Source organism: Notamacropus eugenii, chromosome 3 (assembly GCF_028372415.1).
Source record: "Notamacropus eugenii isolate mMacEug1 chromosome 3, mMacEug1.pri_v2, whole genome shotgun sequence".
NCBI classification, from domain to species: domain Eukaryota; kingdom Metazoa; phylum Chordata; class Mammalia; order Diprotodontia; family Macropodidae; genus Notamacropus; species Notamacropus eugenii.
The window spans coordinates 191,382,231-191,395,257 of record NC_092874.1 but is presented as its reverse complement, the minus strand read 5'-3'; the positions used below and the strand labels follow the sequence as shown (position 1 = coordinate 191,395,257).

The 13,027-nt window shown below is 37.6% G+C and overlaps 1 protein-coding gene and 1 pseudogene across 1 annotated transcript in view; both read right to left on the bottom strand.

Annotated features, from left to right (window-relative positions):
* LOC140533653 (uncharacterized) overlaps positions 1 to 13,027 on the bottom strand; it is a 146,444-nt gene that overhangs the window by 95,671 nt on the left and 37,746 nt on the right. Inside the window, exons 8-10 of the mRNA XM_072653674.1 lie at positions 12,068 to 12,354; positions 10,606 to 10,891; positions 5,584 to 5,813 (exon numbers count right to left, since the gene is read on the bottom strand). Of these exons, the coding sequence (XP_072509775.1) occupies positions 5,584 to 5,813; positions 10,606 to 10,891; positions 12,068 to 12,354 (803 nt within the window). The remainder of the gene's footprint in view (positions 1 to 5,583; positions 5,814 to 10,605; positions 10,892 to 12,067; positions 12,355 to 13,027) is intronic.
* On the bottom strand, positions 8,006 to 9,613 carry LOC140531331 (polyadenylate-binding protein 4 pseudogene; annotated as a pseudogene).

Here is a 13,027-nt window from a genome sequence, read left to right as displayed (position 1 = left end):
ACAGAGAAAATGGCACAATGGAAACGTAGAATTTACATGTCTTTCAGGTAATACAATGATCACATGCCTTTGTACCCTATATTAGCCCACACTATTGGAGATTAAATATTTCCAGTTCAGTTTCAAATGTCTCAGGTATTTGTGTGGTCCCTGGATTCATTCTAGAGTAGGTCTCAGTTGATGGCAGCTCTGAAAATGAGTCTTCATAGAAGTACTGTTTGTCTGGTTCAAGGACACTAGCAGAGGTCCCTAGATGTTCTTACTATAACCTTGACCTTCGCAAGGGCTTCTCCTTAACTTTTCCAGAGACAGAACTCACCTGTAGCAGTCTTCAGACTGTAGCAACACATGGCATTTCCCTTGAATGATGGACTAGCAGTCTTATGAGAGATCAGACATTTATATCTGCAACCAAAACTTAGAATAGCAGCATATTAAAATCTCAAGAGACTCTTCCTCGAACAGAAAAAATTTCACTAATTATAGCTTAGGCCTAGGTTATTGCTATCACGTCATCAGTACTTAAATGTGTGTCTTCGTCAGTACTTAAATAACTCCATAAAGAACTTCTATAACTGGCAAATGTTTGCATTACTTACTAACTCTCAAAGGGAAAACAAAATCTCTAAAATTAAAGCCTGTTGTTAGCAGGTAGGCTTAAAGATATCACTTCATCATACATTACTTGCAGTAGGTCCAATAATTTTCAGAAACAATGGGCAAAGAGCTTCCCAGGTGAAATAGGTGTTTAAACATAAGTTCTCCCACTTTGGTTTAGTTTCTTAGATTTCAGTTTTACTTTAGCAACAGGAATGATAAGGTTTCATGACCTTAGACAAGTAGAAAGTCTAAGTAACTTAAAGGTTGTATGTAACTTGTATTTCCCATAGTAAATCACTGTTATTAGCCATTTTAAAGAGTAAATACCTTATTTAATAATTAACACAACTTGTTAGAAAACTGGACTGCCCAATGCATGTGAAGGGAAGTTGCCTTTCTAATAGTATTGGTCAATAGTTTAGAAAAATCTAACATAATCTCATGTATTATAAAACATGAAACAAAACTTCTTACATTTTGAGTGACAACTCATTTGAATACATTTCCATCTAGTTTTACATAAAATTCATTCATTTTAGAATCTAAAGTAGCTCAATAATAATAGGTAACAATTAGATAATGTTCAACACATGAAAGACACTGTGATAAGCACTTTATAATAAAAAGAAGAGGAAAACTCTGTCTATTTTATTCCTTTTTAAAAATTTTAACAAAAACTTCCACAGTCTAATGTTTTTATAAAGAGGCAGATGCTAAAAGACCTTGAGAATTATTTCCACAAAGTGTAGTAGTGGAAAATGTAAGTGTTTTCTCCTCCTTTTGGAAGGAACTGTTGGAAATCCTCCCAATTCCTCATTGTAGAGTGTCACATATTTCAGTAGGCAGGATGACTTTGGACAAGAAGTCTTCTAACTCCTTCTCAAAGTTAAACTCTTCTGTGGCTAGAAAAGCATTCATCCATCTATTTTACAAAGGAGTTTACTTGGCAATGACCAGGTGGATAGGCCAGAGTCCAGCTATGGAACAGGAACCTTATAGATATTGGTACTTTAAAGGGTCTCTGCTGTTCTTTGTATAACAGTAAATTTTTACTATATACAGTTTTTTCCTATTTAAACTGTTTTCTTTTTCTCAGTTTGTAGCATATTACATAAAAGCAACTTCCATTTTGTTGCTGGAATTTTTTACCCTTAAATGTGTAAAGAAACTTGTAAATATTCTTTCTTTAACTATGAAAGATTTGTCTCCTTTTACAAAGTTTGTGATATTTTCCAGTACTGTAGGTTATTAAATTTTTGTACCTAATTAAGCATTTAGGAATTTTAGGTTTGTCTCTCATCAAAAGAGGAGTTAATTTTCTAATTATTTTAAATGAACAGAAATCCTTGTCCCACTAATTTAATTTTTGGATTCAACTAAACCAAATATAGCTGTATAAGAATTTAATGTTAAGAATGTTAAGAATTTAAAATCTCAATTTTTCACAAGGTCCCTTCACTGCCAGAATTTCAAATTTTAGGGCCCACTGTTATCAATTAGCTCACACAATAATTTTAAAAATTAACTCACATTGAAAAGTGATAGTGAGATTACAATTATTGGAATATAATTGTGAACATCACATTGTTTCTAGTTAAAACAATTAAATATAAATTAAACTAGTAATTTTTCAAATTCTTCCATGTTTAAGGAGACTGATATTGTCTTGATAAAGCCTTCCCTAATGACTTTTTATCACTGTCACTAACTCTTTGATAATAAAACAGATTATCATCATTTTTGATCTATAGTTAAATTTACCTTATTGTCAAATGGTCAACAATGATTCACATTTGAAAGATACTTTGGTTTTTACCAAAATATTTTCTTGATTTAAAACATATGTTTCTATTAAAAATTTTTTTGCTTCATTTGTTAATTAGAGTTAACAAGGAATTGAATTCCTGGGGGAAAAAGTTTCGGATGGAAACTGCAATTTTCTGAAGGACTCAAAGTTTAACTTCTCTATTTCCTTCAAATCACTCAAAGGCTAAGTCCATATCTTCTGTTTTCTAATCTTAACTTATTTTAGCCTTCATAGAAAAAACATGGAATTGTATTTCCTTCTCAGTTGCTTCCTGATTTTAAAACAAGTCAGGAGCATTTTGGAATTTACCCTCTTGTCCAAAATAGGTGAGATCTCTTACCATAGTGGAAGAGGAATAAGGTGGAGAAGCAAAAAAGGAGCACACCGTCAGGACAGAATAGTCAGAAGCAGAAGCTTTAAGTGGTGACCATATCCCATCAGACAGAGATGCTCACACCAAGTATACACATAGTTAATTTGTTTGAGTGAATATTCAATGGCCATTCTTGGTTTCTCTAAAATGTGATAATCAAAAGTGTCAAAGTTAGGCCCAAATAGTTCATCAGCTGAATCTCTAGCAATCTTAGATTAAAGGTCACTCAACAGAACAGCTCATGCTTTTGTCATTCCCAGCTGAAGTGGCAGCTTGTCTTAACTCCAGAAGTTATTACTGGTTGCACAAGTGATCCTACGGTGGTGCCCTAGTGGAAGAGGATAATGATTAGTGGGTCATTCCCCACTCATTCTATGCCAGGTCCATAATATGAAGATTTCCCATAAGCCTTCCTCCTTTATGACTGAGCCAGTTTAGAAAAGCTAATTAACATAATGAATTTAAAGTAGTCAATTATTTTATTGGCTAAATAGATATTTTACTTTCGTCACTACCACTTAAAAGAAAGGGGAAGTTACAGTGGAAGAACTGTCTAGCTTTGATCAGCTGCCACTATATAAAGTGGAAGTTGTTGTATTAAAAATCTTCCTTCAATTCTTCCCTTTTGTTTGTGAATTTTGTTTTTTTCTGAAATTTTTGCTACAATTCTAGTGCACACAATCAATTTTAAGAACTTTTTTAAAAAAAAAGTCAATTTCAATTCTACTTATACAATAGCTGTCTGGGTGCCCTAGAGACTTTCCTGGTTGGTTCTGTTGATAAGGATTTCCCAGTCAGGAGTTTACCTTGGTTTGGAGAAAATTTGGTTCAAAACCAAGGAAGATGTCCAACCTCCAAGGTATCCTCAAAGATGAGGGAGTTAGAGGACTTCCTGGGGTGGTCTTATCACTCAGCTCCTACCTGGATCCCCTATTGCCATGATAAAAAACTCTTAGATAGAGAAACCAAGGCAAAAATTTCCAAGCATGATCAATTCATTCACAAGGTTAGCAGTTGCCAGTAGAAAGGATTGAAGACTTTCCAAGAAGAACAGCTCTTTTATCCAATTGGTTACATAAGGCACAAGTGATACAAACTAAACTAAGACTGTGATTGGTTTGACACAGAGATAGAGGGTGGACAAGTATCCCATGGTCAGGTTGACTCATCTTCCTTTTTCCCACTCTTCCCTTTTATAACTTGCAAAAACCTCACAGTGTTTGAGTCTTTGTGGGCAGATGTTAGTCTATAAGAATAAAGAGGTTAAATTCTTACAAATTTTACCACTTATACAATTAGGTCTAAGTTTGATCCATAAATATTGATTCTATTGATTAGACACATTAATTAGATACAATTCTTAATGAATAATTAACACATAATAAAGAGTAATTTTTGATTTCACAACTTTGTAATCCATTTTGCAAACATTACTGAGGCATATATGAAACTTCTTGAACCTGTTGATTTTCAGCCTGTACCCTTTGCTGGTGTCACTAGTTCTACATAATCCTTGTCTGATGTTTAATTTTGGCTTTCACTTGTCCCAAAATTAGCTAGTTTAAATCGCAAAAGAGATATCAAAACATACCTGGATTTAGGAGTGGTTGGAATTGGCATGCTCCCTGCCTGATGTGACTTGAGTTGTGATCTTAGACCTCAAAAATATTTTCTTGAGTGGCCCCCAGAAGAGCCATATAAGAGGTACAAGGATCTTTAATAGTAACTAGACTACTCACCAGTGTTTTTATACCTTCTGAAATTTTAGAGGTACTTTTTAGGTACCTGTAAGTGTCCTTTACTTGGGACTAATTACTGGGGAGGATAAAGTGATATGACTGAAGATGAAAGGATAAATTAAAATACATCCTTGTATATATCCCCAGATGCAGAAGACTCAGAGGAAGGTGTTGAATCTGTGAAGAAGGGAGCCCCACATCCGTTCTGACATGGAAAATGAAAGGAATTCAGTTACCTTCATACAACTAGGAACTAGTAGGGACCTTGTTTTAGAGGAGTGAATCATAGAAATCTCACTTTTACCTCAACCACCTTTTTGTACACAAAATAGACAGAAAACGTAGGACTTTTAATGGCTGTCCTGAAGATATATCAACTAGCCTGGGGTGTGGAGATCAAGGAGTAATATTTTTCAGCAAAGGGAAGTTCAGGAGCTGGGCAGAACTCAGCAAACGAGTTAAGAATCCTGAAAAACAACAACAAATACCAGAGAAGAGGGGGGCATGATATCAAAGGACAAAGCTGGCAAGGCACATTAGCAGACCAGTGGCAGGCTTCCTGGCTTCACATGAAGCAGAGAAATATGGATAATCTCTGCAGCTCTTGTCAGAGGAATGTTTCAAAATGAATACTATAGAATACATAGAAGTTCAAAGTCAGACAAATATATTGACAAATAAATTTCAAAACACCTTTAAAAACAAATTCCTAGATCCCAGATTAAAAGCTCTGAATCTATGAATCATATTCTCAACTATGAATCTTTCATAGAAGGAATTATAGATAATATTACTGAAGTCCCTATTATGAGGAAAGAACGCTGTTATCATTAGGTCACTTTCACTTATGTCTAACTCTTTGTGATACCTTTTTGGGGTTTTCTTTGCAAAGATACTCGAGTGGTTTGACACTTCCTTCTCTAGTTCATTTTATAGATGAGGAAATAGAGGCAAACAGAGTTAAGTGACTTGCCCAAGATTACACAGATAGTAAATGTCTATGACTGGATTTGAACTCAGGTTCTAGGACAGACACTATTCACTGTGTCTCCTAGAATACTCACCAGTTAAGTCTGTGCCATCACCAGCATTGGGTGATGAAGGCCAAGATTCAGGACTGGGTGATGGGAGACCAGGAGAGATTGATTCTGATGTTTTCCCAAAGACTCTTACTTCACAGAAAGATAGAAATGTCCTTCTCTTTGGGTTGACGACACTCACATATCTTCCTCTCATCATCCCACATCTGAAAAATTCTGTTTTTTCATGGCCCAAGGAACCAATAACTGCACATCTGAAGGCAGATCATGTTTTAGTTAGTAAAGAATGAAAATATGCTGATTGAAAACATCTGTACAGAGGTCAGTCAAAGATGATTAATCCCTTGCCTTGCTTATTTTAAGATGGGTTCTCAGACCAACATTAAACCTGATTTATATCCTGGGAATAGTCAAGAAGGACATCCCAGAAGGTTGTCCCCAAGGCTGCAACTGACATCATAGTCCACCATCTTCTCATCCCTCATCCCTTCTCATTACCTCACCCCTTATCCTCACACTTAACTTCCATACAGCCTCTGCTGCTAATCACTAAATCATCTGTGACATGCCCTGGGTTTAACTTCTTTATCTTCCCTTCAATACCTAGCTCCGGTGCTCACCTGAGCACATGGCTGGCACATAGTAGACACTTCAAAATTACTGTTGATTGGAACATGATTGAATTAAAGCTTTTGGTTCTTCTATGGTCTATGCCCGCTTCACCTCCTGGACGGATAATCATAAATGGTTTTCCAACAAGTCTCTCCACCTTTAGACTCTGCCTCTTTCAGTTTGCACCGGGTACAGTCACCAGGATGTTTCTTTCTCAAACATAGCTTTTGGCTGATCTTTTCCCTATCCATGATCATATAGTTACAATAAGACTGCCAAATAAGTCTAATACTAGCTTTTCTTCCTGACATTCAAAACTTGGAAACAATGATGAGTACCTCTTGAGCACAATGTCTACTCTTCACCTTCCAAGTTACTCACTAGCATATTTTGCTAGCTATATGCAAGAGTCTGGTTGTGCCAATCATCAAGTCCATACAAAAAAGACTAGTAGGCATTAGATAAGAAGAATATGAAGGGAGTCAAATGCCAGAACACGTTGCATTTCAATGAATCAACGAACCTTGTTTCAGCACCTCCCATGTGCCCAACGCTGTGGTAGGCAATGGAGTTATGAAGGTAAAGAAGAGACAGCCCCTATCCTCAAAGATCTTACCTTCTCTCAGAGGGGATAATACATGCACATACTTAAGCATCTACAGGACAACTACAAGATCATTTTTGGAGAAAGATCCTCAAACCTGAGGAGATCTATAAAGGTTTCATATAGAAGGTGGTGCTTGATCTCAGTCAATCAATAAACATTCCTTAAACATACTATATATTAAGTGTTAGGGATACAATAAGAGGCAAAAAACACAGTCCCAATACTAAAGGAGCCCACAATCTGATTGGGAGAAAGCATGAAAACAATTATGTACAAAGAAGTTATATACAGGATAAATCAGAAAAATTTATAAAAGGGAAGACATTGGAATTTAGAGGGAGTCTAAAAGGCTTTCTATAGAAGATGGATTTTTAGTTGAGATTTATGGGAAATCTCATTGGAGATGAGGTGGGAGAACACTCCACGCATGGAGGGGGACAGCCATCCAGAGAGTTGAGATGGAATGTTTGTTTGTTGAATAGCAATGAGACCAGTGTCACTGGATCAAATAGTACATAGCAGGAGTACAGTATAAGAAGTCTACCATCCAGGTTTATCATCTATTCCTGACTGGTGATCATCATCAACCCCTAGGGCTTGATTTCATTTCATTTCCTTATTAAATTCAGGGCCTGATCATATTCTTTCTCTCCACCACAAATCTTGCCCTCATAAGTAGGGGACTTCAACACATATTGATGTTTCTTCAAATAATCTAACATCTTATTTCTAGAATCTACATAGTTCTCATGACTTACATTTCCACTCCATCACAGCTACATACAGAGATGTTCATACCCTTGGTCATGAATATTATCCTACGTATTTCACTACTATGTTCATGAACTCCAAAATTCCTCTATCTTTTATCATTCAACTTTTTCCTATGCTTTATGAGACCAGTCTGCTTTCTTCGCCCTCACCATGACCTCCAATTCTGCCAACTGTCACTTCTTTTACAGGCCATCACCTCTGCATCGCTATACCATTTTCCCTTCCCTAGCTTTACTCATTGCTGGATCAGTTCAATTCTATATCTATTGTTCCATTATGTTGTCAATGATCATACCTTGTCAAATCCCAGCCTTGGATTCCCCTTGCCATCCATCTCCTTTGTTCTCATTCACATATTGTTAAACAAAATCAGAGAAAATTGTGAAATGATGCTGCTGGTGTCTACTACAAATTTATGATACACATGGACTGCAGTCTGAGGTGTCTACTAAGATGGGATGTCTGGATGGGGGCATATTTGTAAAGAGGGACAGCTCTAAGTTCAGGGGTGACTATAGAAGGTTTAGAAGATAAATTTTACATAGCAGAGCCCCTTCCTTACCACTTACTGAGGTGTAGTAGGAGAATACAAATTAAAAGCTTTAGCATTACTGGCTGGCGCCAGGTGGCAGAGTGTTGGGCATGACCCAGACTGGCAACTCCAGGTTTAATCTGTATTATTTGATTAGAAGCATAATAAGGAGATCTATTCTGAGTCTGGGGCACTGCTCACATGAAGTGTCCTCTCTCTCCCCCCCCTTCCCTCCCTAGGAATTGGCTGAAAATGATTAATGATTATGTTGGCAAGAAGGGTTTTCCTTCTTGCAATATGCTGTATATACTGATTAATAAGAAAGGCTTTTCTTTCTTCTATCCCTTTGTGCCAGTGCAACATAAAACGGCTCAGAGACCACAATGCATCCATTAATTTCTGTTACTGCTTTGGTAGCCTCATCAAGTGAAGAAAATCAGACAAAGTCAAACCCTTTACTTTGCCCATCTTCAAGCATCACCTTTGGCACTGGCAATTGATCCAAATGGAGAAAATTCCTTCTTTAACTTTTTATCATCAGTGGTGTCATCCAGGTTCTCAATGTAGAAATTCGTTCCCTGGTAGTGGCTAATTCTCTTCTGTTCTAGTGGCTAAAATTTCCATTTTCATTCAGCCTGGTGTTCAGCTTTTTCTTCTGTGCCTGACTTCCAAACACCATTTTCCCATTGATGTCTTTTCCATTCATTTCTTCAACCACCTTATTAATACCTTCATGTTTCTCAAACTCACAAAACCAAAGCCTTTGTATTTTCCACTAGGGACAGTCATCAATTTTACATTCAGAGTTTTAATGTATTTCCTGAAAAATTTCTTCAATCCTTTGTCATCCATGTCTTCACAAAAGTATTTGATATAAACATGAGTGAATTCCTTTCTTTTGGCTCCCAGCTCAGCATCCTGTTCTTTCTTTGGCTTGAATCTACCTACAAACACTGTAATTGTCATCTTCTTGATGGCCCTATCTGTATCATCCTGGATCTCAAGACTTACAAATGTGTAGCCTTTAGAATCATTCTCATCACACACTATCTTGTAGGACAAGATGTTCCCAAATGCTAAAAAGGTGTCATAAAGTGCCTTGTTGTCTATGGATTTATTCAGGCATTCAGTAAAAACATTCCCAACTCCTGATACCCTCAATGAGGGATCCCATTGAGATGACATGATATAGATTCGTTTGTCTTTAATTTCATCAAAGTTCATGGTATTTTAGTGCTTGTTCAGCATCTGGTACACCCCAGGGACCACCTGATAATCATGTCCCTGCAGAGCTGGATAGAGATTTCAGGTCCAGCAGAATTGAATTTCTCACAGAACGTGGCTTCCATGACATCTGACTGCAAGTTACTCACATAAAGGGAGGCCATGAAGTAACTACTGGCAGCAGTGTTCATCTTTCCACCCCACAATACCCCAGGACCCACCAGGAGTAATTTTCTGTAACCAAAGCAAGAAGGGAAAGAATGAGGACAAAATTTAGTGATGAGGAGAGAGGAAGGCTAAGTCAATCAGGGAAGGTTGTGGAACCTTAAGAAAATGTAGCTATGATTTCCTAGGTATCTCACCAACATGTTAAGAGAAATTATACTGACAAAACACAACCAAGTGGGGCTGCTTCTCCTTCCTTTCCTAGGAAATGCCCAGGATTCCACATTTCTGGTTCAAATTCTGAATCTCCAAATAGAATGGACCTGTCTCCCCTTAGGGGGCTCCCAAGTTCTTTCTAATTAAAGGGCTTTTTAAAAAAAAAATCACACCCTTCCCTCCTCAGCCTCCCCCCCCCTCCCCCTGCCCCCAGGAGGACTGTTTTTCTAGAAAGGCATATCTCTGGCTGAGAAGTGGGATTTAAAACAAGGTCCTCAACCCTGGGAAGCTGCAACCTCTCAGGCTGTAGGCAGTGGCAGCCATCACCTTTCTTGAGGGGAGGGGGCAAGAACAGAGTGCAGGGACTGGGAACAGCAGCCCTAACGGTGACATGTAGGGGAAGAAGTCACGTGGCAGAGTGTTGTGGGCCAGAGGACTTGGGCAAGGAAAGGAGGGAGGAAGGCGACTATCGGCACAGGGCTCAAGGACATGTAGGGGCTTGGGACAGAGAAGCAGGAGTAAGAGGACCATGTTGGGGCTGGACACAGATGAGACAAGTGATGGCCGGGGACAGACAGTGAGTGGATGGCTTTTTCTCAGTCTTTCTGTTTTTCTGCTTCCACTTGAAAGTTTTTTCTTTTAAGGTTCTTTTTTTGAGGGGAAAGTTGGGGTTTTAGAGTATTGTGCCTCTACCCCCACTTTTCCCATAAGAACCATGGTTTTTTTTATGCAGTTCTGCCTAGTGTGGTGCTTTTTGGGAATGCATATTGTAGAACTGACTATTTGTATACTGTCCTCTTTCACTTATAATAATAGCCAAGACTCCCATAGTATTGTAAAGGCTGAGAAGCACTTTTCATGTCATTTCTTTTGATCTTTAAGATTGGCTTTAAAGAGATAAAGTTGAGATTCATACCTGGTATTGGACATGCCTCCTTCATCAGGGGAGTCCCCCACCAGGATCAATGCTCCACGTAATTCTTCAGTACAACAATCTTTTCGGGTGGTGATTGCCACAGATTTCACAGTTTCTGTTGAACCCAAATCTACCATCCACCAGGGATTAATCTCTTGCTTTGTTTGAATACAAGTGCCTTTTTCAAAATCACTGAGTAGAGAACCATCTACAGCTCTCTCAGGAGACCCAGAGGGAGTGGAAATGCTGGACTGAAAGGCAGATTTCCCTTTTGATAGCACTGGAGCTGAAATGATATGTGAGGGTAGAAGTCAGTCAGCCATCAGATGAAAACTACAAACTCCATTACTAGAAAAAAGAGTTGTCCCTATACCCAGGAGCAAAAGAATAACTCCTATCTTAAAGAAGTGATATAGAATATCTAACCATCATTCACTGACCTTGCTAATATATATCATTCTCAGTTTTATTCATAATTTAATTCAATAAATGTACTATACTAACATACCATCCTCTTCTAAGCAGTTACGTGGAAAGGAAAAATAAAGACCACATTTCTTGTGGATTACTGGCTTATTGGTCAAATGCCATTCCCCTCATACGTTTGTCCTCATATATACAATTTCCGAAAAATAGTGACAAGCTAAGAGTATGCACATTGGAGGTCAGAAATGACATTAAGGTCAATTGCAAAATGATGAAAGGGGTTGGAAGGCTTGTCTACAAGGCATATTTGCTGGCTTTCATAAGCATTTATTCAAGTTGATGGTAACTGCAGTCTAAATAGCATGGCAACATAAAAAAACTTTTGAACATATTGGACTACGATATTTATTTGAGTCCAACCAATACTATATTGTGCAAATGAGCACTATAACTCCTTTTTTTTTTTTTTGCTAAATACAATATGGCTTCTTCTCTAGAAACTTTACAGGATAAATGAGGCAATTATTTTCAACCAATTATAAATAGAGGATCCCAGGTGAAATTTCCAGAAATATTTAAAAATATTGAGAAAAATGAGATGTTTAAAAATACCTAGTTACTAAATATGTAAATGGGTTCACTGAGAACAGAAGGGCTCACTAAAAACTTTGTACTTTTGATAGTGGTTTTAGGATAGTGATCCTACTGGGCATCTTCATCACAGTCCAAAGAGCACTTTCTGAAAGCTGTTTTGCAACACAAAATGAATGTATACTTTGTGGGCTAGATATGAATACTGAGAGAAATAGGGAAAGAATTAGAGGGAGGAGGAATAAACAAAGATATAGAAAGTGGAAAGAAAGTTGAGTGAAGATTGGAAATATTTTTAAAAGGTAGAAAGTTTCGGGGAATAGCATTATAAGAGAGGGCACTTTTCATAGAACTTCTGAGGAATTATTTTACTTCCATCATTTGTGTTTTGAACAAAAATTGTTACAATATTACTGATTCACTATATTGAAGAAAATTTACTCACCAAAGTTGTTCTCTGAGAGATCAAAATTATAAGATATAGCTGAAGAATTATCATTCCTGGGTGTTTCTGGGACATCACCAGAGAGAGATAACAAAGGATAAAAATCACCACTGGAAGTTGCCAAATTGCTGCTGTTTGAATCCCAGGGTTTTCCAAAGATTTGCACATTACAAAATGATAAAACCTTTATTCTTCCTGGATTGGTGATGGTCACATATCTTCCTTTCATTCTTCCACACTTGAAAACCCAAGTCATCCCTGGACCCAAGGAAGGAACAGTCGCGCATCTGACAAGAAACCACATTGTCATTTGGTGAGAATGTTGTGGTGATTGAATGCAGGCTGCATAAGAGGGAGACTGTACATGAATAATTTATTCCCTTTTGTTATCACAACTGTGCAACCTAGTAGCTCTATTTATTCCCTAATAATTAAAAAAGGCTTTGGGTCAAAATGATCAGTTCTTGAAGGCTGAAATTGTGGAAAGCCTATCCACATTACTTGATGAGATATGAACGTCCTCTCTGAAATCTTATTTACATAGATGTGGAGAGAGTGATCTCTGACTCTTTCACATCTCACTCTATGCTTTGCCAGTGTTCCACTACATATTGAGACTTCTTCCCATGCAACATCTCTCGTTAGATTTTTTTTCCTCCAGGAACAATTTTGGCATTAGACATTGTTAGTCAAGTTTAATTGAAACCTTATGCTGGTACCCAAAACCCTGTTGTCACTTAGTGGTTATCCCTTGCCTACCCACCGCACCCCATTTTTTTTTATCAAGTAGCATTCCCTATGAGTTAATTGTGTGACATGGCAGCTGTAAAAGCCAACGTGTTTTGGCCTGCATTAGAATGGGCATAGTGTCCAAGACTTAGAGAGTTGACAGTACTGCTGTGCGCTTCCTGTTCAGTCCACATTTAGGGTTATGAGGAACTATCATATTTTAGGAGGGAT